We start from the raw sequence: 22,320 nt of genomic DNA, 5'->3' as shown, positions 1-22,320 counted from the left end.
CATGCATTCGAATAACTATTCCAAGAAAACAAAGAACTGTGTGGAAATCTTATGCCGGGGGCAAAATAAACTATATAAAACGTGAACCCCAAACGGGGCCAGTTTGTGAACTCTGGGGGACTGCAGTGCGACAGAGGCTGCTTTCCGTTCACCTTCTGACGATCCCGGGTTATCGTCACTGTAACTCCGCTTGTTGGTTCTACCAAAATTCTGTAATTTGATTTTTATAATAAACCAAATTATATTTCAATTGGCAAAGTAGATTGGCATTTATAACAAATATGAAGAACATTACAGCTTAGAAAAGTCTTCAAAACCAGGGTGATACCTCCCCTGGCCTAGCTTAATGCCGTTTGCTCTTGTCCTGTCCCTTGTTCCGTGGCAGCAGAGCTGATGGCGAACACCTCTCTCCCTCCCCTCTCCGCCCCAGCTACACACTCCTGTCAGGGAGTCTGAAGAGTGTGCAGGTCCCCCTGAGCCTCCTTTTCTCCAGGCTGAACCCCCCAGCTCCCTCAGCTGCTCCTGGTGCTGCAGCCCCTTCCCCAGCTCCATTCCCTTCCCTGGACACACTCCAGCTCCTCAGTGTCCTTCCCAAACTGAGTGGCCCATAACTGACCCCAGGACTGGAGGAGTTGCCTCACCACTGCCCTGCACAGGGGGATGAAGTCACAGCAGTGCCAGAGGACACAGGAGTGGGGAAGAGCTGCTCCAGTGGCTGAGAAAGGCCAAGATTTCCTACTTTCCTCATCTCCCCTTCTTGGCTAAAGTAGAAGCCAGGATACCATCTCCCAGGAATCTCCAAAATTGCATGACCTCCACTCCCTCACCTTAAATGAGGCCAAACACACCTGTTTGTGAAACCCTAGGAATCTTTTAAAGCATCTGTTATAAATGCCAGGACAAATTTATTGCCAAATTCAATAATTTGGTTTATTAAAATTCAAATCACAAAATTTGGAATCAAATTATAACAATTTTAAGCAATAAAAACAAAACAATACGAACCCCACAAACAGCGACACTTACTTGACAGAATTTCTCCCGGGAAAAGTTGAGCCAAGGGTGACCCCAGAGACACAGAACCTGGCAGTCGGTGTCTCTAGCTGGGTTCACGCTTTGCCCACCCAAAGGCTTAACTTAAGTACCCTTAACTTCCCCCTCGGCAACCTTTCTCCCATTGTTTCACTAAGCACCGGCCATTAACTTTGTTTATACTAAATCCCGAAAGGGTCCCCTGGCACATTCAAATGGTAATGTCCAGAGTTAGTCCTTGCTTTGAGTAATTTAACTGTCGTAGAAGTGTGTGATGATCCTGTTGGCACGTAGCATTTGATCGGTGAGAGTCCCTGTTGGCACGCAGCATTTGATCGGTGAGAGTTCCTGCTCTGAGCCGTAGAGGTGTGAGTTGCTGATACCGGCTCATCTCAACAGGTCCCCTCCCAATACTTGAGAAGGCTGCAAAGTCTTTTATTCCCTTCTGAATGGAGACGCCTGATTTTCAGGGTGGTCAGTTTCACCATCTGCTGCAGAAACCTCCTGAAACATAGACTTTTACCTGATATAAATTTATACAGCTTTATAATTTTCCAATTTACCATAAGAACATGAATTAATCATCTCACGTTTTTCACAGCATCAAACCCCAACACAACAGGTGGGGCATTGTAGCTCATTGATGGTCCTTCAGCCCATTATTTATTAAAATAATTAAATCCTTGGATAACAACCTGTTTTTCATTCAGTTTTTGCTGCAGAATGATTTGCTGCCTTTACAGGAGAGCAGAGCATGTACTGATAAATTAGGAGTAGAAAAGAATAAGCAATTTAGAACTTAGAGTGGCTGCAAACCACTGGGTGGGGCAAGGCTCCAGGGCAGAAAAGGAGGCTGAGTGGTGGTGACCACCTCACTCTCCACAACTTCCTGACAGGAACCGGGTGGGGGTAGAGCTCTGGTTCCAGGGAAAAACTGATAGGACAGGAGGGAACACCCTCATCTTGTGCCCAGAGCTTTGCAAGCTGCCCAGGAACCTTCTGCCAGCACAGACACTGTTCTCTGCCTGCCCAGGGAACTGACCTGGCGATAGGGATGTCAAGTCTCAGCTCCCAGCTACACACAGGAGCATCCCCTGGGACATGTGAGGTCAGCACAGCTCATGCAGCATGCATTCTGGTGTAAGCCCAGAATGACATGGGCTTGGATCCTGATGTTACAGGCTTGGAGCAACTTGGTCTAGTGGAAGATGTGCCTGCCCATGGCAGGGGGTGGAATGGGATGAGATTTAAGGTCCCTTCAAACCCAAACCACTCCATGATTCCATGAAATTTAGAGTGGAGTGGTTTGTCCTTGGAGCAACTTGCACAGGCACTGTTCCTAAAAAAGCTGGAGATGGACTTTGGACAAAGGCCTGGAGTGACAGGACAAAGGGCTTCCCACTCACAAAGGGTTAGATGGGGTATTGGAAAGGAATTCCTTTTGCTGTGAAGATGGTGAAGCCCTGGCCCAAGTTGCCCAGAGAAGCTCTGGCTGTCCTGTGCCCGGAAATGTACAGGGTCAGGTTGGACAGCGCTTGGAGCACCCTGAGATAATGGAAGGGGTTCCTGCCCGTAGCAGGGCGCGGCACTGGATGGGATTTAAGGTCCGTCCCACCCACCGGAACCCTCCCGCTGGGATTTCCCCCTCACGGCTCGGCGACATCGTCACCGCCCTGTCAATCAGCACCGGGGCAGGGGGCGGGGCCGGGCATACGCACGCGCAGATACTTTTTACTCCGCCCCCCTCGTCCGGCCCTCCACTGCCATTGGTCGGCGCGAGGCCGCCGCAGCCAATCGGGTGCGGGGAGGTGGTGGGGCTGGGCAAGATGGAGGAGTATGCTCGCGAGCCCTGGTGAGGAGAGCGGAGCGGGCCTGGGCCGGGATCGGGATCGGGATCGGGATCGGGATCGGGATCGGGATCGGGATCGGGATCGGGATCGGGATCGGGATCGGGATCCGCGAGCACCAGGAAAGGGCAGGGGAGAGGTGCGGGCGCGCCCCGGGGCCGCTCCCCGTCGGGGGGGCGGGGTTGACCTTGGTGGGGACCCTGAGGGAGGTGGCGGAGGCCGTGCCGCGGGCTCGCGTCCTGGGCAGCCAAACCCCGCCGCTGCCGAGCCCCGTGGGGCCTCCCGGAGCGGCGAGGAGCCGGCGGGCCCCCCGACCTGCGCCGCTCATGCGCCTAGGGAGGCGGCAGGCGCTGCACTGACGGTCCCACGTTCGGTCCTTCAGCACCCCCCTTATTCGCAGCCCTACGTCGGTCCCTCATCCTCAGCTTCCCTTCCAGCCTTCCCTTATCCTTAGTGCTTCCTGTCGGCCTTCCTATACTCAATTCCTCCTTATCCTCAGCTCCTCACATTCTCGGTCCCTTCCTCATTCACAGGCTCCCCTCTTCCGCTCCCCTCCTCATTCATAGTCCTTTCGTCGTTCTCAGATTATCTCTTCTCAATCCCCCCCTCATTCTCAGTTTGCCCCATGTCTCCCCCCGATGTACAGCTCCTCCAATCCTCAGTCCCCCTTCATCCTCAGCTACCATCTCACCCCCTCATCCTCAGGCCTCCATCTCACCCAAAGCCCCCCTCACTCTCAGCCTCCCCCACGCCCCACTCAGGCTTTTCTCACCCGTATTTTTTTCTCAATTCTTTCACTCATCCTCAGTCTCCTCCATCCTCAGTCTCTCCCACGTCCTCCTCAGCCTTCTCTCACCCTTAATTCATCCTTAACCTCCCCTCAGCCCCCAAATCCTCCCTCATCCTTCACCCCCCCAGGCTTCTCTCATACCCCCAGTGGCCCTGCCCCTCTCCCTCCCATTTCCATAGGCCTAGTCCAGCCCCCTGGTCCCCTTCATATCAGGCTGGTGGTGTCTGAATCCTGTCATGGTTCAGCACTGTCTTTGTAGACCTACACAGCCACTTCGGTTGCGAGTCAAAGGTTGTATGTGTAGTAATAAAAGGGCTAAATGGAAGCTCAAGTGCAGGGTTAGTGAATCACAGGCAGAGTTTCTCAGCATGGAGAGGGACTTGGGACAAGGGCCTGGAGTCAGGACAGGGGAGAATGACTTCCCACTGCCAGAGGGCAGGGTTAGATGGGATAGTAGAAAAAATTCTTACCTGTGTGGTGAGACCTTAGCCCAAACTGCCCAGAGAAGCTGTGGCTGCCTCATCTCTGGCAATGTCCAAGGCCAGGTTGGATGGGGCTTGGAGCAACCTAGGATAGTGGAAGGTGTCCCTGCCATGGCAGGTGGTGGAATGGGATGAACTTTGAGTCTCTTCCAGACCAAACCATCCTGAGTTTCTGCTCACTTTTGGAGACAGAGACCTGCAACTGCTCATGAGGCTTTCCCCAAACTTTGCAGGGTGCTCTGCTGACATGTGTTAAGTTTGTCCATAAACATCACCCCTGCCTTTTTACAGCATAAAAGTGAGCAAAGTCAATACTATTTAGTTATAGATTGCTGTGGGCTCTGGGTAATCCCAGAATTACTGAGGTTGGAAAGACCTCTCAGACCATCAAGTCCAACCTGTGACCCATTGTCAACTTGTGACCCCATCTTCTCAACCAGATCAGACTACTGAGTGCCGCATCCAGTCATTCCTTGAACACTTCCTGGAATGCGGATTCCACCAGCTCCCTGGGCAGCCCCTTCCAATGCCTGACAGTCCTTTCTGTGGAGAAATTCCTCCTGATATCCTCCTGACACTCCCCAGGCACAGCTTGGAGCTGTGTCCTTAATGCTGTGCAATAGGGATGTTTTGCTGCCCAGCCATGTGGGGCTTTTGGTGTCCCCCATTGCTCTGGCTCCTTTACTGCTGGTCACCCTGGGGTTCCCCTGTTATCCAGCCCCCAGGAGCTGCTATCCTGGGGTCAGGTTGGTTCCCTGTGAGCCATTGGCACAAAGAGGCCCCTTTGTTAGTTTAAAGTGTGGTGGCGTCTGATTCCAGTGGTTATCCAGCTGTCAAGAGAACTGCAGGGTGCTGTGAGGCTTGGAGGAAGGAGTCAGCCCTCTCCCTGGCAGCCAGAGCCGGTGTGTGGTGTAGCAATGCTTCTGTGTAACAGGCTATTTTGATGCATCAGCCAAACTGTTAGTGAGTAATCTTATCAAGCCATCTGCAGTTTTGTTATTAGAGCCCTCAGGAATTCATCAAGGTTACTGGGAAAATAACAGGATTAAAATAAGAACAGAGAACCTGAGAAACTATCCACAAGGAATGTAAACCCTAGATACAGAAGGCGTGACATTATGATGGATGACACGATGATGGACGTTTGAGCAATTAGATGTCCTGAAGGAGATGTACCTGCCTCTTGAGCAAGTGACTTAGCCAACCCAAACATGTGTGCCCACGTGAGCCAGAGACTGTAGAATCTATAATTGAGATTGTATTGTTAACAATGAACAGCTTCTGGGTGAAATCACCTTGGTTCGCTGTTCAGTGGCCCACATCCCCCTGCAGTGTGGCTGTCCTGGGGTCCTGGGAAAAGTGAAGTCTTGCCCTCTGCTCTCCTCATCTCTGAGCAATCTATGGTGCCATCAGGAGCAGGAACCTGACCTTATTCACATGTCATTTCCCTACAGCCAGTGCTCCCTCAGAGTCAGAGAAACAATTCACAGTAATGTTATACTTGTAGATAAGTGCCAGATTAACAATGGAATAATCTCTTCTCCTCCAATTCTTTATGAGGTCAAGCAGTGCCAGGGGCTGGGGGTATTTTGTGTTAGCTCTGAGGGAGTTTGGAGGAGCTGACACACAGGCAGGCTGTGCTGGGATCAAAGATGTTCTCTCATTTAAAAGCTGCTCAGAAAAGCTTGGAGAGTAGTTTAAAAGGAAAATTGGGAACCCCAAATGTAACGGCTAATATGGTTAAAGAAGGAAGCATTTGATGATTTGGGTCTCATTAACAAGGCTTCAGGAAAAAACAGCCACGATTTGTAGATTAGAATTCCTTGACTTTGTGGAAAAGGGAAGCCCACTTTACATAATCCATTTAGATTTCCAAAAAGCCTTTTAACGAGATCACTTTTAGCGAGTTAACAAAGGGAGAGAGCTGGGATGTTTGATTCACAGCAGAGGAGATAAAAATCTGCACAGGAGATGTGAGAACAAAACAACAAAAAATCCCTGAGAAAAAAGATGTGAGTTGCTTTTCATCTTGGCATCTTGGACAAGAGTGTGCCTGGAACCTTTCCCTGATGCAGGAAAGAGTGGAAGGAAAGTAAACTGTTGTATTATTGAATGCAGTTAGGGCTGAGGGGATTGTAATGAGATGAGACCATGTGCAGGCAGGGCAGACAAGAGGTGATTAAGGATAAAATACACCCTCCTGCTTGCTGAGGTGAGGTGGATTTGAGACCTGGATGTAGTTGTCACTGAGGACACCTGGTGGTTACACTTGGGTGGGGTCCTGGTGGCTTGGGAACAACACAGCGATCCAAGGTACAAAAAGCAAAGTCAACATTAAGTGTGACTTGTGCACACAGGAGTTACCTTGGGCAGGGGGCAGGACTGGCTACAGAGGAGGAGGTTTGGAAATAGGTTGTGAACATGAGGAGCCTAGGAGAGCACTCAGGGGGAGGGACTGCAGATTAGAGATAACTTTCTTCAGGAAGGAAACACCTTGTGGTGAAGCCTGTAGCACAGTGAGGGGGGTTTGTCACCCCCACTAGAGGAGGTCTGTAAGGTGGGGAAGTGGCAGGTCAGGGATCATGTCCTCATGTGCAGGAGCTGGAAGCTGTAGGAGATCCTCAGGAACAGAAACATGACATTCTAAGTGAAATTGAAAGTGCTCATCAACGCTTCTGCCTGACAGAAACACTGAGCTTGCCATGGTGCTCAGATTTGTGACCTGCGTGCTGTTGTAGGCTGATTTTTGCATTTTCTGATTATTGGCAGTGTAGGAGTTAAATCACCTGAGTGCTTGGCCGGAAGATTTCAACACAAGATGAAAGAAACCAAACAACTTTGTTATTTTATACTCTGAAAATACCCACAGTGACAACTGAAGTTAATGGCATTTCAAAGCTCATCTAATTTAAGAGTTTGGTTTAGGGTTACAAGGCTCCAGTTCTTGGCAAAGGTTCTGAACCCCAAATTAAGGCTCCCCTGGCAGGTACTGACAGTCTGTGCTGCAAGAAGGTGCTTTTATGCAAGGTTTTCCTGGCTGCTCTGTCGTGTTTGAGCAGGAATTGTGGGTGCTATACCTCTGAGGGGATTTCTGTTTTGTTTGAATGGACTTCAGAGATCAAGGATGCATCAGGAAAAACCTTTCCACAGCTCAGCAGAGATGACTTTGAAGTCTCACTTAAATAAGCAGAACTAATGAAAAGAGTGAGTGATTCAAGAAAATGTGTTTTGTGCCAACTGGGATCTGAGACTCATGGAATATGCTACCTCAGTTCTCTGTAGGTCAAGAGAAGAATGAGATCAGGAAATTGAAAGCTATTTACACTATGTAAGTAGGGCAGAGCTGGAATTCTGCAGGAGTTTTCCATGATGGGAGTCATGGAAAGGCAGAGTCTCTCTGCCTTGTGTGAGGAGTTCAGACATTTCTGTATATTTGGTACTTCCCACTCCAAGGAAGTGGGCCAGGAGACTGTGGCAAAGGTTGAGTTTGTTTTGCTGTAATAGTCTTGGTTTTTTGTTGCTGCCTGCTCAGGGAGCTGGATGTGATTCAGTTTAGCCACTGGTATTCACCCCAGCTATGCAGGTGCCAAAGTGCTGGATCCATCCCACTCACACAGTTTAACATGATGGGGTTTAATATTTTCATCTCTATTTTTCTTTCCAGTCCCTGGAGGATAGTGGATGACTGTGGAGGGGCCTTCACCATGGGGGCCATAGGAGGGGGCATTTTCCAGGCTATCAAAGGCTTCAGAAATTCCCCAGTGGTGAGTAAAATCCTCTGAAGGTGCATTGACTGCAGTCTTGCCTCCACTGTCCTTCCCCAGGGTGTGGTAGTGAAGGGGAAGGAGAATAAATCCCTGTACAGGGAGCAGGGTTGATTAAAGACTTGTACATTGTTAATCCAGACCATGAGAATCTGTCCTGGCTCAAGATCTGTGGGGCTTCATCTTTTACGATAAAATTGCTGCTTCTGGTGGCTGCAGTGGTAACTTATTCCTCCCTAACTGGTGAACATTTCCCTCAGGATGGGGAGGTGCAGCAGGAAAGATCCATCTTGGCTGATCTCCTGTCTGTGGTTCTGTCTGCATGGAGGGACATGAAGCCTGGGTTCTCCTTCCTCTCCTGGCCTTTCCCTTTCTTTCAAAGCAGGGAACAACTCAAAGAAAGAATCTTTTTCTCCATCAGATTTATATTAAAGGGTATAATTTTCTTTAATTAATCTCTTATTTAATCATTGCCCTTATTATTAACTCATTTTTTTAATGCTCAAGTTTGGTTTCAGTGCAGGAATGAGTAAACATGGAAGTGAAGTTTTGCTGATGCAAGTCAATTTTTACTTCTGGGATATCTGCTGCAAAAGTTTGTCTATAAACCCATTGCAGAGACATTTGATAAATTAAGATCCAATTGCTGCTTGAACATTTTTTTAAAAATTTCTCTGACTTGATATATAAGGTGGTTTTGATGTTACTCTGACAATAATCTGTTGGTTTGAGGTGGGTTTAATAAATAACTGTTTCCAAACTACTCAGATCCTGCAGACACTTCACTTGAAAAGGACTATGTGCCTAATTAGATTCTTAATTTTGCTTAAGACTTACTAAATATACCTATCCCCACTTTTGAGTGATTGTAACAAAAATAAAACTTGGTGGATGTTCTTTAAACTGTTTTAAAGTGTGGGAAAATGTGTAAATGTTCTGTGGGGTCCTGAGTGATGTGTTGATTATTGGACTCTGAAAGGCTCGGCATGACCTTACTTCTCTTGGCTGCAAAGACACCTACAATTCCACTTGCAGGAATGACTAAACATAGGACAGCTAGTGAGATTGTCCATCAGATAGGAAGAAAAGATGATACATGTGAAAAATCACTGTTACCCTGCTAAAATGTTACTGTAATTCCTCCTTCAGTCCCACTGAGCCACTCAGACTGTGAACCCAAATTGTTTCCTGCCTGGTGACTGTAATTCCCATCTGTACCTGACAGGAATATTGTATGGGAGTGATAAATAGTGAAATAGGTGTAAATCACATTTTTATTCAGCTCCTTACAGCTGCTGAAGGGGCTCAGAAATGTGTTGGGCCTGTGGCAGGTTTTTGTAATATGGACTCAGCTCAGCTGTAAGATTTTTACTGTTCTGTTTTAACTGAATTCTCTGATTTTAGGGTGTAAATCACCGGCTGCGGGGCAGTTTGACAGCCATTAAAACCAGAGCTCCACAACTAGGAGGTAATGAATTTTGGGGTTTTGTTGCACAGAATTGACTGTTGTTAGATAACAGAGTCTGGGAATGTTAACATGGTGCAGCTGCACTGACACCTGAGCTGAGTCTCAGGAGGTTTGTTGGCCCAAGCAATGGGTAAACAGTTCTGATATATCCAAAATGAGTTTGGTTGGGGAGGAAACAGTCTGTGTTCCCAGTGATAATAACTGATCATATCTTAAACAGCAGAGCTTCTTGGAGCCTCTTCATTGTGTGGAGAGGGTTAAGATAGAACTAACTGATTACAAGAAGTGATCCAGCTGGGATCAAAAATAGAACTTGGGGATGTGCATGCATGGGCTGTAGGATGCTGAGCTCCTGAGGCCACAGAAGCAGGGTTTGATGAGGTGTGACATGACTCTGCATCATTGTCTGTGAGGAAAAATGTTAAAAAGGAATAAATCTGGAAGTTCCCATAGCTAATCTGACTTTGTTAGGACGAAAGTTCGATTATAATCACAGTTTGATGAATTTTCTGTAGTTGATTGTAGATTAGTGAGATGATACATAAAATGAGGGGTGAGGGGGATGATGACATATCAAGTTGGAAATTTTCCTGTATTGATTTTAACCTGTATTTGGCTCTCTATGAGTTTGAATTTACTTCATATCTGAAAGAGGGCACAGTAACACCACAGCATGTGTTGTGCAGCACAACTGGCTTCTCTGCTGTCTCCAAAGTGTTTTTGGTATGATTTGGAACAGGGAGCTTTGCTGTCTGGGGAGGTCTCTTCTCCATGATTGACTGCAGTATGGTCAGAATGAGAGGGAAGGAAGATCCCTGGAATTCCATCACGAGTGGAGCCCTGACTGGAGCCATTTTAGCTGCAAGAAGTAAGAAACTGGGGATATAAGTTGAAAATCTCCTATTCTCTGAATGTACAGTTCTCATTGTTATAGTAAAGCAACAGTCTGTGACACCCAAACTGGAATTTGCTGTCTCAGATGCTGAAAAATAATCTGAAACTTTCCTCCTGTGCTTAGGAAAGTAATAATCAGGCTCCCAAATGTTCCTGGTGTTCCTTGAAGGGAGGGCAGGGGGAATTGCCCAGTAATTATGCTTTGATGCAGCTTAATGGATGCTAAATTACTGCTCTGAGTCTGCTTTAGGAGAGATTAAGGCATGAAGAGGGTGGAGAGGCCTGACACAGGTTACCCAGAGCAGCTGTGGCTGTCCCATCCACGGAAGTGTCCAAGGCCAGGTTGGAGGGGGCTTAAAACAACCTGGGATAGTGGAAGGTATCCATGCCCATGGCAGGGGGTGGAATGAAATGATCTTTAAGGTCCTTTCCAGCCCAAACCATCCTGGGATTCAGTGGATTCTAACATGTACCAAAGAAATTAAGTGTTGGTTTGTGCTTTTCATTTCCAGATGGCCCTGTTGCCATGGTCGGATCTGCCGCGATGGGAGGAATTCTCCTGGCCCTGATTGAAGGAGCTGGAATTCTGCTGACAAGATTTGCCTCCACACAGTTTCCAAATGGTAAGGAGCCAGCAGATGTGTCACAAGGATTTGCTTTTCTGATGTGCCCCTGGCAGTCATCTTCTTATCCTAGAGTGAATCTGCACTGCCCTGCCAGCTCCTGAGGCTGTGGAAAACCATGGAGGAGCTGCAGGTGCTTATGACACAAAATTATCACCAGCAGCTTCCCGCTGGGAGACTGGAGGTGGCATGGCTGAGAGCAGGGATGTCACTGCTGTCCCTGGCTTCTGCCACATACCTGGCACATGGTGGCAGAAGGGTTTTACTCAGGGGTGGGACACAGTGGTTTGAGGAAATGGCAAGGAGCAAGCTGTGGTAAAGAGGAGTGGTTCTGGCAGGCTGTGGTCTGTGTGGAGAACCGTGGGGTAAATGAGAGGATGAGGACCTGGCAGGTACAGATATATGATTTCCAAAAAGAGTGGTGGTGATTCTTGTCTAAACTGCTTCAGTATCTACATCCCTTTTTTCTTTCCCAAGTAAAATGCAAGCAGAGCTCTCACTGAGTCAGAAACTTGTGTGAATGCTTCCTGTGGAAAATCCTAAATACCTCTGTCACAGAATCCCAGACTGGTTTGGATGGCAGGGACCTCAAAGCCCATCTCATTCTACCTCCTGCCATAGGTAGGGGCACCTTCCATTATCTCAGGTTGCTCCAAGCCCTGTGCAGCCTGGCCTTGGACACTGCCAGGCATCCAGGGGCAGCCACAGCTTCTCTGAGCAACCTGTGCCAGGGCCTCACCACGCTGACAGGGAAGAATTCTGTGCCAATATCCCATCTAACCCTGCCCTCTGCCAGTGGGAAACCAATCCCTGTGTCCTGTCCCTCCAGGCCCTTGTCTCAAGTCCTTCTACAGCTCTCCTGGAGCCACTTAAGGCACTGCAAGGGGCTCTAAGGTCTCCTCAGAGCCTTCTGCTCTCCAGGCTTTCCTGGCTCTTCCAGTCTTTCCTCATAGGAGAAATGCTTCACCTTATTTTGGAAAGAACACAAACCACTCATGTTGGATGAGTAGCAGGTCACTAATTCCAAAGTGAATCTGCTCCTGGGTTTGTTCACTAATATTCTTCATCCAACCTAAACTGTGACAATTTCTGTTCTTTAAAGATGCTTGAAAATTAATCTGCCTTGGAGAAAGTGTATCATCTGGCCATGAAAATTAATTCTCTCTGGATTGTTCCACCAACAGCTGTATTGCTCCCTCCAGCAGCAGGGATCAAGAAGCTGACTCCACGCTTGTTCCGCTTCACTAGTTGCTTTGTTGTCGGGCAAGTCACCATGGTTAAACTTTTCCAGAGGGGCCAAGGTCACCTCAAAGGCACTAATGTGCAAGTTTCCAGCTCCTTCAGATGACTGGAAAGGTTTCCCTCTCCCTGCTCTGCTCCATTTCCCTGTTAAAAAACCTCGTGTAATGCAGGGTGTCCCTGCCCATGACAAGGAGTGGAGCAAGATGAGCTTTAAGGTCCCTTCCAACCCAAATTATTCCACAATTCCATGATTCCATGAAACTTAGAGAGAAGTAGTTTGTCTTTGAAGCAGCTTGCACAGTGTACTTTTCCTAAAAGAGAGCTGAGGAGGGACTTTGGACAACGCCTTGGAGTGACAGGACAAGGGGGGGAATGGCTTCCCACTGCCAGAAGGCAGGATGAGATAGGATATTGGGAAGAAATGCTTCCCTGTGAGCGTGATGAGGTGCTGGCCCAGGCTGCCCAGAGAAGCTGGGGCTTCTCATCCTTGGAAGTGTCCAAGACCAGGTTGGAGCAGCTTGGGACAGTGGAAGGTGTCAGTGCCCATGGCAGGGGGTGGAATTCGATAAACTTGGGTCTTTTCCAACCCAAGCCAGACTGTGATTCTATGCAACTTTTGAAACTTTTAATGAAACCCAAACAATTCCAGGATTTATGATTAATTTTAAGAGGGATTTATATAAACAAACCAGCGGTGAATTCTGTCAATAGGAAGAATCTCCTGCATTTCGGTATTTATTTGCCTTTTCCTCTGTCCCTGCTCCAGGCCCACAGTTGTCAGAGGATCCATCCCAGCTCCAGCCAGCCCCGTTCAGCGACTACCGACAGTACCAGTGATGGTCCCCGGCTGCCTCCTCCTTCTCCTCCTCCTTCTCCTCCTCTTCCCCCTCCTTCCCTGTTCCTGAGTGGTCCCACCTGGAGGATGAGGAGAGGGTTTGTACTTACACCAGTGGTTGTCCCTTCCACACCATGTGAGGAGGACCTGCAGCATTTCTCAATGTCAAACTGCTCAGGAGAACTTTTAGAAAAGAAAATCTATTTATTCCTGATATATTCCATTGCTGTAATGTTACACGTGTCTGGTAGAATACAAGGAGGTTTGAGACAAGGAGCAAACAGAGTCTTGTCATCCTTTGGACACAGACTGGAGTGAAAGTCTTGGGAGTCTCCTCTGGGATGTCCCACCTGCAATGAACACAGCTGAAATATAGCCTCTTCCCTGTTGGATTTAGGTTATGGGGCTGGAAGGGGAAGCATTGTACCTGCTGCCAGCACAGCCTCCTGCTTTTCATCTTGCATCCTGGCCTGAGCAGAGTTACCACATCTCTGCGGTATTGTCCTTCAACTCCAGCTATGGAAGCCCCTTTTGTCTTGCCAGCAGTTACAAAATCACATCCAGTGAGGTTTTCTGTTGTAACTTGGTAATTAAACTCATTGATGCTGTTGCTTGCTGGCACTTCCTGATACAGTACCTAGCCTGGGGGATTTCCAAACCTGGGCCACATCCAAACGGCTCAGCAAAGGACACCCCCCACTCTGGGGTATGACAGAGACAGGTGGCACAGGGGCTGTAGTGGCTCTGCCCACACTCCTTCACCCATAGGTCAGGCAGTGGCCTTCAGCTGCCTGAGCTGGGCTTTACTGTGCTGGCCTCTGCCCCTCCAACCGCTCTGACAGTCACTGCCCCTGTGCACTAGGAGAAGCTTCTGACTGGGGCATGGTCCTGCACTGCCCCCACCCTAGCCAGGCTAAGACACCTCTCCTGCCCTGCTGAGCCCCAAGGGAAGTCACAGCCCCAGAGCTGTCACCAGCCAGGGCTGGGTTTCCTGCTGTCATCAACACAACACCCCAATTTCCGGTTTTATTCCAGCCCAGTCCAGAGTCCACTGCAGCTGGAGGAGTCCCACTGCCCCAGGGCACTCCTGCCCTGCTCCTGAGGTGCCCAGAGCCCTCTCTTCCCCCACTCCAAAAACAGACACGGACACAGCGGTAACACTGAACTACTGACCTTTTTATTTCAATCAGCTACAGCAGCTCTACATTCCCTACAACACTGTCCTTCCTCCCTCCTCCCGACAGTGAGGGAGCTGAGGACTGCAGTGGCAGCGCGTTGTCTTAAAGCTTAGTATTAAATATTAAATATTCTTTCATTTATGTTTACATTACTTTGTCAAGGAAAATGGAACAGAACAAAAACGACAATTAAAACTTTAAATTACGTGAGCATGTGCCTGTGCCTGGGGCTGCCCCAGCCAGGCACTGCCATGGGGGATATGCAAAACTCCTGATGTGTGTGGAGCAAGAATAGGAGTGGGATGTGCTCAGCTGTGCGGGAGCAGCAAGTTGCTCCCTGTGCTGTTGGAGCAGCAGGTGATCCTGGTGCAGCTAAAACACTGTCTGGAGGAGTCGGGAGCCCCCCTGCAGCCCTAGCACAGTGTGTGGGGAAGGGGGTGAGGATTTGGTCAACAACCTTGCTAAAGGATTTATCGACTTCTTATGTTTTGTTTCTTAAAAAAAAAAAACAAACCAACAACCCCAAATAGTTTTGAGTCTTCCTTTGATTTTAGCAAAGACAAAAGTTTAAAAAGCACTTAGGAAGCTTGTACTAAAACCAGGCGCTCTCAGAGGAGGGAGTCATCTGTGCACCCTCCTTCCAGGCCATAGCGGAATTCCTGCAGGTTGGACACCCCATAGAAGTGGACAAAGGCTGCAGCCACCACCAGCACGTGGAAGATCTGATGAGACTGGAACTGCAGGGAAGCAAAAAATCCTTTAGACCAGACCAAAGGGGACAGCAACACTGTCAACCCCTCCTCCTCTTCTTCCTCGCTGCTCCAGGACTGTCCTCTGCCCTCTGCTCCCTGTTCTGTTGTACCCACCAGTGATTCACACCCTGTACTCCTGTACTTTGCCCTGCCCACGCACAGAACCCCTTCAAGGTCTGCCTGCCAGCATGTGCTGAGGCACAGCCAGACACCCTCAGCCTCCAGCCCCTCAATAACTCCCCCCCCGGCCCCAAAGCTGCCCCCAGACTACCCATTCACCCCCACACTCACCCAGATGTCGAACTTGCCCGGGAAGAAGCGCTCAGGGATGCGGGCAGCATAGAGCCCAGCGCCCGTGATGTACATCACAGCCATGAGGAAGAACCAGCCCATCTGCCCCACCGTGGTGGCCTTCACAAAGCCCTCGGCGATGGTGAAGTGCATCGTGGGCACAACCCCGCTCAGTCCCAGCCCCAGGAACACGCCTGTGGCCCAGAGAGGAGGTCATGAAAAAGAGATCACTATGGAGGGCTCCAACCAACTCCCCTTGATCCCTCATCCTGTGCTAGGGAAGCAGCTTTTCTTCACTGAATTCATAGAGTATCTCGAGCTGGAAAGTGATGACCCATAAGGATCATTGTGTCCAACTCTTGGCCCTGCACAGGAGACCCTCAAACAATCCCACCCTGTGCTTGAGAGTGTTGTCCTAACACTCCTTACACTTCTCCAATCCTCATGGCACGTATCCTTCACAAAACGAGGGATCCACAGTTCCACACCCCAGGCAAACTGCCTCTGTGCTCGCTGGGTAGAACCCACCCAGTGTTTCTTATGCAGGACTGCAGCAGCTCCTGCTCCTGGCTACGGGAATGGCAATTTTGGAAGGTGCCAGCCCTTTGGATTGCACCAGGAAGACAGGCACCCCTTTCAGGAAACGAATTTCTTGCAGGTCCTGAGGAAGGAGCTCAGCAGCAGCTGAAATGTTCAACTCTGGCCTCTGATGAGCTGGCTGAGAACAAGTGGCGCCATGCTGACACTGGCCTGGAGAGGCTCTAGGTGGCACCTGGCTGGATCCTGCTCTTGCTGGGGGCACAGGATGCAGTGGGGAGGAGCCATCAGGACGTGAGTCCTGCCTGTCCCCTGCCCTCATCAGAGGGCTTTCAGGTGGTCTCTGTCTCAGCATGGTCTTTCCTCACTCACAAACCCAGGACAGTGCTCTGAGAGACATTTGCTTCAGGACCCCTGGGAACTGGGGAGGGAGGTGTCTCATTGTGCTCAGCGCAGCTGATGGGACCTGCTGTGGGGTTAAACTAGGGTGTGGGGCTGGAGGCAGGCAGGCAGGGACCAGCCAGCATGTCCCTGGCAGGGAGGAGCTCAGGAATGCTTTTCTCCTCTGCCCCAGCTGCAGGTTCCTGCTGCTAAACTGCTTCCCAGAGAAGGGAGGAAAGGCAGAGCCCCAGCCTGCCCAGGGCTATTTTTAAATTCCAAACCTCAGGTTCTGCTCAGGAGATGAATCCCCAGCACAGCAAGAGAAGGCAGGAGGCTGCTCCCTGCAGTGCTGTGCTGCTCGGGGGGAATGAATCCTGCAGATGCCCAGAGCTTCTCCTAAATGGGATCTGCCTGAAGTGTATCCCAGGACTCAGGGAGGAGGGAGCTCCTACCTGCTCTGGTCTGCCTGTGCTTGGGGGTGGCAAATCGGTCCCACTGTGCCACAATGATGGCAGAGATACCCAAGACACAGACGATGGAGAGGTAGATGAGTCTTGGCTGTGGAGAGCAGTAGAAGGAGTAGTAGAGCCACGGGACGAAGCTCCCCATGATCAGCAGTGCAATTCCTGAATAATCCAACCTGCAGCCAGAGTGCAATGACAGAGAGCCACAGGTGAGCCCCAAAATCCACCCCCTCCATGTGTGGGAACTCTCCAGCCTGCACCTGAACAGAGTCACTGGGCAGGAGGGATGTGCTGGAGTCACATCAGGGCAGGTGTGACAGGAGAAAGACCTGGGCACAGTGGGAATGCTAGGGAGGGGCCAGAGAAGGCTGGAGCTCAAACCACCGGGAACGAATCCCTGTGCACATGGATCTGTGATCCTCCACTCATCTCACCACCGAAACAGCCCCTGCACTGCCCCCACTGCCTTCCCAGGAACACAAGGGCATTCCTGCTGGATTTGTTCTGGGGACAGGATCTCATGGAATCCCTGGGGGTTGTGCAAAGGAGATGGGCAGAATTCCCAGCAGGCAACACCCAAATATATGCCTTTAACAGCCATGTGGGAGCAGAATGTCACTTGAGAACCTCACTGTGAGGGCTGACAGGGGCCTGACTCCTGGAGCAGCCCAGGAAGAGGCAGAAACTGCTGACCAGCCTTCCCACTCTGCTGGGAATCCCGTTTGTGTTCCTTCTTTCCATTTGATTTCAGTCCAAACTGGATCCAAAAAACAGGTTTTTAAAAGCATCCAGTAAACTGGGACCTGCCAAACTGGCCATGGCCCCCAGCTGCCCAGTGAGAGGAGAACACCTCCTCAATTCACTGCTACAAGAGGCATAGAGCATGTTCCCTTGGGAGCACAGAGGTCGTTCACTTGGGAGCCAGGATCCTGCTCCCTTGGCAGCTGCAGGGTACAAGGATCTTTATCATGCACCTGAGGCCCCTGACTAGGCACATTTAAGGTGCTCAGGCAGAACCCTCCAGAAACCTGCTGTGGTTGCCCTCAGTTCCATGCTGGATTGGATGGACGCTCCCTTCCCCCACGGATAAAACATTTAGGAACACAGTGCTGTCCAAGAGGAAGTGCTGCAAGAACCTAAAACCTCCCAGGAGATCACACAACCACACTCATGCTGACTCACTTCGAGAAAGTCCGTGAGACCTTCTCCGAGTGACAGTAGACAGTGTGGAAAAGCCAGGAGAAGCTGAGGCACAGCACTGCTCCCAGGAAGAACATCCCAAACACCACCTTCTCTTGGAGAGGAGCCATAAAGTACATGTTGGGCCGCAACATGGTCAGGATCCCCAGACAGAGGAACAGAACAAACCCTGCAGGAACACATGGAGAGGGAAGTCAGGAGGACAGTGGGGAAGGTCAGCAGAGCCAGAATAAGAACAGCCCTGGCCATGCTCCGGGAGGTCCTGGATGTATCCCAGGGGGGCTCAGTAATCCACAGTGGGTCCTTGGCTGAGGCCTTTGTTAGTGGGCTTTGTTAGAAGGGCTGGGGTCAAGGGAAGGGGCAAGCACAGGGCAAAGAGCTGCTCAGCTGCTATGTTTCACAGGGTCATGGAATCACAGACTAGTTTAGATGGGAAGGGACCTTAAAGCCCACGATGTTCTACCCCCTGCCATGGCTAGGGACACCTTCCACTGTCCCAGGCTGCTCCAAGCCCTGTCCAACCTGGTCTTGATCATTTCCAGGGATGGGGCAGCCACACCTTCTCTGGGCAACCTAGGCCAGGGCTTCACCACCCTCACAGGGAAGAATTTTTTCCATTATCCCATCTCATCCTGCCCTCTGGCAGTGGGAAGCTGTTTTCCCTTGTCCCGTGACTTCCAGCCCTTGTCCAAAGTCCCTCTCCAGCTCTCCTGAAGACCCTTTAGGCACTGGAAGGGGCTCTGAGGTCTCCCTAGAGCTTTCTCTTCTCCAGGCTAAGTATTCCCAGCATTCCCAGCCTGGCTCCAAAGCAGAAGAGCTCCAGCCCTCAGAGCATTTCTGTGGCCTCCTCTGGACTCATTTGAGAGGAACATCCTCTGAGGCTTCCCTGTTTTGCCCAGCACACATTTTCCCATGCCACTCCTGCAGTGGCTAAGCCCAGCCCTGGTCCCTCTCTCCCAAGGGGCTCCAGGAGCTGCAGACACTCCATGTCTGATCCTCCTGCATGCACAGGATCCGCACAGGAAACCCTGGCCATGGAGAGGACCCAGTACCAAGCCTGTTCTAACCCTAATGCAGGATGTGAGCCCCTCCAGCCCCAGGGCTCCCTCGGCCCCGCAGTCACCCAGCAGGTGTGTCCAGATGTTGCCTGTCTCAGTGTGTATCCGGAAGATGCTCCGGAAGCAGGCGCGGAAGGAGGGCATGGGGGGCCGGTGTCCGTGCAGGAGGTAATCGTTGTCCTTGAGCCAGTCAGGCAGGACGTCGTATGGGATCACGCGCCAGCGTCCTTCCCACACCTAAAACATGCCAGGGGGATCAGGGCAGCCCAGAGCCCCAAACCCACAGGGAACAGCCCAGCCCTGGGATGTTCCTTGGGGAGAGGAAGTTTGGCTTCTCCAACATCAGGTGCCCTGTGGACCCTGTATGCCACCCACCCATGTCCTGCACTTTGCTCCCCATAACCCTCCAGGGAATGATTCCCAGTCCCCCCACAGAGTGATTCACCTCAGTTCCCATAAGGATTGATGCCCACACCCTACCCCAGAAGAGTGATTCCAGGACCCCCCAGGGAGTCAGGGGCAATTAATACCCTCAGCTTTAACCCTTCCATACCAGCACAGACCACTCCCTGTGTTGGAAATTCCCATTTGATCAGGGAAGCAGCACAGGAGCCACAGTGACTACAGGCACCAGCTGACACCCCGGTTGGCACTTGGGCTCCTGGGCCCCACCCAGGCCTGCAGGAACACTGGGAGTGCTCCCAGGTCCTCACCCACCATGGCTGGGCCAACCCCCATCCTGGCCATCCCCTTCCCACACTGTTCCCTGGGGTGCTGATGGGAGCAGCCCAGCAAAGCTGGAGCCTGCTGCAATCACATGGAGCTTTATCCGGACACATCCTCTCACCCAAGCCCTAGGACTGGGGAATCTGTTTCAAAACCAAGACCAGGGGATCGCCACAGGCTCCTGTACCTTGTACACAAACTCTTCCATCTTCTCCATGGCATGGTGAGCCTGTAGAGGCAGGGTCAGCACTCGCACCACCTCCTCCTCCTCCTCGCGGGCCGCTGGGCATGGCGGGTCCTCGGCCTGCAGGGAGAAGCAGGAGGAAATCGTTCCAGCCTCCGGGAGAAGAATCATCCCTGCCCTTCTGAGAGCACCTGGGGCTTCATCCCTCTGAGGCGACAGGCAAGACACAGCAGTCACCCTCGTTTACGCAACACACTGTTGCCTGACCCATCCCGAGCAGGCTAATCTCAGATTTATCCTATCGAAATACGGGATTACCACCAGGGATTTTCATCCCTACAATCAAGGCTGGAACAGCCGCTCAGCCCAGCCGGGAGACGCCAGCTGGCCCACCTGAGCAGAGACAGCTCCGAGCTGGGAACGCTCTGGGTCCCGGCAGCGCTCCCGCTCTCCTCAGCCGGGAAAGGGTTCAGGAAGGTGATTCCCTGCACTGTGAAAATGCTGAGACACTGGAAACACCCTGGGAACACCCGGCACAGACACAGCGATCCCGGTGACATCCCTGCAAAGAACTATCCCGGCTCCAAGCCTACTCGGCAGGAGCAGTGTTTGGGCCGGCTCGGAACATGGACCGGCCCGAGGAACGACACGGAGCCTAGTACTCCTCTAGTTATTAATGGGATGACGGGCAGATTCCCGGGATAATCCACGGGGACGGAGCGAGAGGCTGAGCCAGGCTCCGGGACGCCTCCCGCCCAGGGGTCTCGGAGGGTCTCACGCTGGCCGCGCCGGTGGGTCCTTGGTCCCCCTTCTCCTCCAGGAGCGGCCCCAGCTCGGCGAGCTCAAGGTGCGCCCGTTCCCGCTCCCGGTCCCGGCCGGCGGCCGCCAGCCCGCTGCCCGCCCCGGCAGGAGACTTGCGGGACGCCATCGGCGCGGCGGGTGCGTGCGGCTCCGAGGCAGCCGGTGAAGGTCCCTCCGCGTCCTTCTGCCGCCGCACTGAGGGGGGAAGAAGCACAGTTACCGACACCGGGGGTACCGGGGGCAGGGCTCTCCCCGGTACGCTGGAAGCAGCGGCGGCGCCCGGATCCCCGCTCCCCCGCCCGCCCCTCACCGGCCGCTACATCCCGCGGGCGGCGGCGGCGGCACCGGAAGCAACGCTAAGGGAATGGGAAAGCGCAGCGCCGCTTCCGGCCTTGGGGCCACGCCTCCAAGAGACCATCCTGGAAAGAGCGCTCTATAATTGGTCAAAATTGCTGTCTGTCTTTCTTTTCTCCCACCCCTCTGGCCGCCGCCCCCTGCGATTGGTCGAGCCGCCTCGCTTGGGTGCCGGCAGGAGGCGCTCTGGCCGCGCTGCGCAGCTTTGTGCCTGCACGCTCGGCCGCCCTCTGCTGGCACCCGGGGGCCGCGGGAGGACAGAGCCCCGCGGGCCCGTGCGGCTGTGGTGACAGCGACACCGCCTTCACGTAATCTGCCCCCAGGATGAATTCTCACATATTTTGCAAATGTAACTGTCGTAATTCAACTTCTCCAACAGAAGATGCTTTAATGAAGAAAAGAACTTTGTGTTTCAAGCACTGAGTTAAGTCACATCACCAAAAGAAATATGCATTAGGCAGACGAAGAATATGCTTTAGATAGGCAAGTTCATGTAAATTTTACTGTATTTAACCTTTTACCCCTCGGCGTGCTTGGTTTGTGGAGACTTTTTCTTTATACCTGGTGCAGAATAAATAATGTTTCCTTTCTAACGTGACTCTGTGTTTAGAGAGCTCTTAAAGTCATCAACAAGAAGCGACAGACCCTGTCATTCATCTGGGATGTCCCTGGGTCCCAACAGCCAATAGCACCACCTGCCTGCCCACCGGTCCCACGTGTGGCCATTGAGGGCTTCCCCAAATGGCCACAGCAATAATCAGTGGCTGAGGTCACCCCCAGCCTGGTGGCGCGGCTCATCTTTCCCTGCCCACAGGTTTAATTTCTTTGGCTGACAAGAGCTGGAGACTCCTGGCTGCTGGCAGCACAATGGTGGATCCTGTTCCCCATCAATCATTCATGGCCTTGCTGCTGGAAGGGATTTCTTGGGGGCTGCTGGAGTGGGAAGGGGGGAGGGATTTTCCGGCCTTCGTGACTTTATATAGGTGCTGGCAGCACCAGAGAAGGTTAGAGGTACGTGGGTCGTCCGCTATCCCTACAGGGTGAGTGATGTGGGGCTAAAGGGAACACAAGATTTAGAGAGGACATGGGTTTGGAGGGGACATGGAATTTGTAGGGAACACAGGATTTGGTGGGGACACAAGGTCTGTAGGGGACATGGTTTTGTAGGGGACACAAGACTTGGAGGGGACACAAGATTTCGAGGGGACATAGGATTTGGACAGGGCACAGGACTGGGGACATGGAGTTTGAAGGGGACGTGGTTGGGAGGGGACATGGACTTGGAGAGGACACAGGTTTGGGGCTTTTTGGGGTGTCATGGGAGATGGTGGGGATACAAAATGATCTGTGAATTTTGGGAGGCTGCATCCCCCCACATTCTGCTGGAGCCATGGGGTCCAGGACAAGCCAGGGCTAG

The 22,320-nt window shown here is 51.5% G+C and overlaps 2 protein-coding genes across 2 annotated transcripts; one reads left to right on the top strand and one right to left on the bottom strand.

Annotated features, from left to right (window-relative positions):
• Positions 1-2,751: 2,751 nt before the first annotated feature.
• On the top strand, positions 2,752-14,675 carry TIMM17A (translocase of inner mitochondrial membrane 17A). The gene is made up of 6 exons (XM_063418297.1): positions 2,752-2,884; positions 7,816-7,915; positions 9,320-9,383; positions 10,123-10,251; positions 10,790-10,900; positions 12,909-14,675. Exons 1-6 carry the CDS (start codon positions 2,859-2,861, stop codon positions 12,977-12,979), a joined length of 501 nt encoding a protein of 166 aa, XP_063274367.1. The 5' UTR covers positions 2,752-2,858; the 3' UTR covers positions 12,980-14,675.
• Positions 14,642-20,957, bottom strand: ADIPOR1 (adiponectin receptor 1). The gene is made up of 8 exons (XM_063418296.1): positions 20,860-20,957; positions 20,527-20,744; positions 19,752-19,868; positions 18,904-19,075; positions 17,763-17,949; positions 16,569-16,756; positions 15,199-15,392; positions 14,642-14,892 (listed from the first exon to the last, which is right to left on the bottom strand). Exons 2-8 carry the CDS (start codon positions 20,674-20,676, stop codon positions 14,764-14,766), a joined length of 1,137 nt encoding a protein of 378 aa, XP_063274366.1. The 5' UTR covers positions 20,677-20,744; positions 20,860-20,957; the 3' UTR covers positions 14,642-14,763.
• Between the last annotated feature and the right edge of the window lie 1,363 nt (positions 20,958-22,320).

Source organism: Prinia subflava, chromosome 23, assembly GCF_021018805.1.
Source record: "Prinia subflava isolate CZ2003 ecotype Zambia chromosome 23, Cam_Psub_1.2, whole genome shotgun sequence".
In the NCBI taxonomy this organism is placed as follows: Eukaryota; Metazoa; Chordata; class Aves; order Passeriformes; family Cisticolidae; genus Prinia; species Prinia subflava.
This window is presented reverse-complemented; position numbering and strand designations above follow the sequence as displayed.

Bases quoted from the DNA above. Each gene is read 5' to 3' on its own strand.
- ADIPOR1 (XM_063418296.1), bottom strand. From the start codon at position 20,676: ATGGCGTCCCGCAAGTCTCCTGCCGGGGCGGGCAGCGGGCTGGCGGCC. The intron at 19,869-20,526 runs GTGAGACCCTCC...TTCTCCCTGCAG, and splicing joins GACCCACCGGCGCGGCCAGC to GCCGAGGACCCGCCATGCCC. The intron at 15,393-16,568 runs GTAGGAGCTCCC...TCTGGGCCACAG, and splicing joins GCACAGGCAGACCAGAGCAG to GCGTGTTCCTGGGGCTGGGA.
- TIMM17A (XM_063418297.1), top strand. From the start codon at position 2,859: ATGGAGGAGTATGCTCGCGAGCCCTG. The intron at 7,916-9,319 runs GTGAGTAAAATC...CTCTGATTTTAG, and splicing joins GCTTCAGAAATTCCCCAGTG to GGTGTAAATCACCGGCTGCG. The intron at 10,901-12,908 runs GTAAGGAGCCAG...TCCCTGCTCCAG, and splicing joins CTCCACACAGTTTCCAAATG to GCCCACAGTTGTCAGAGGAT.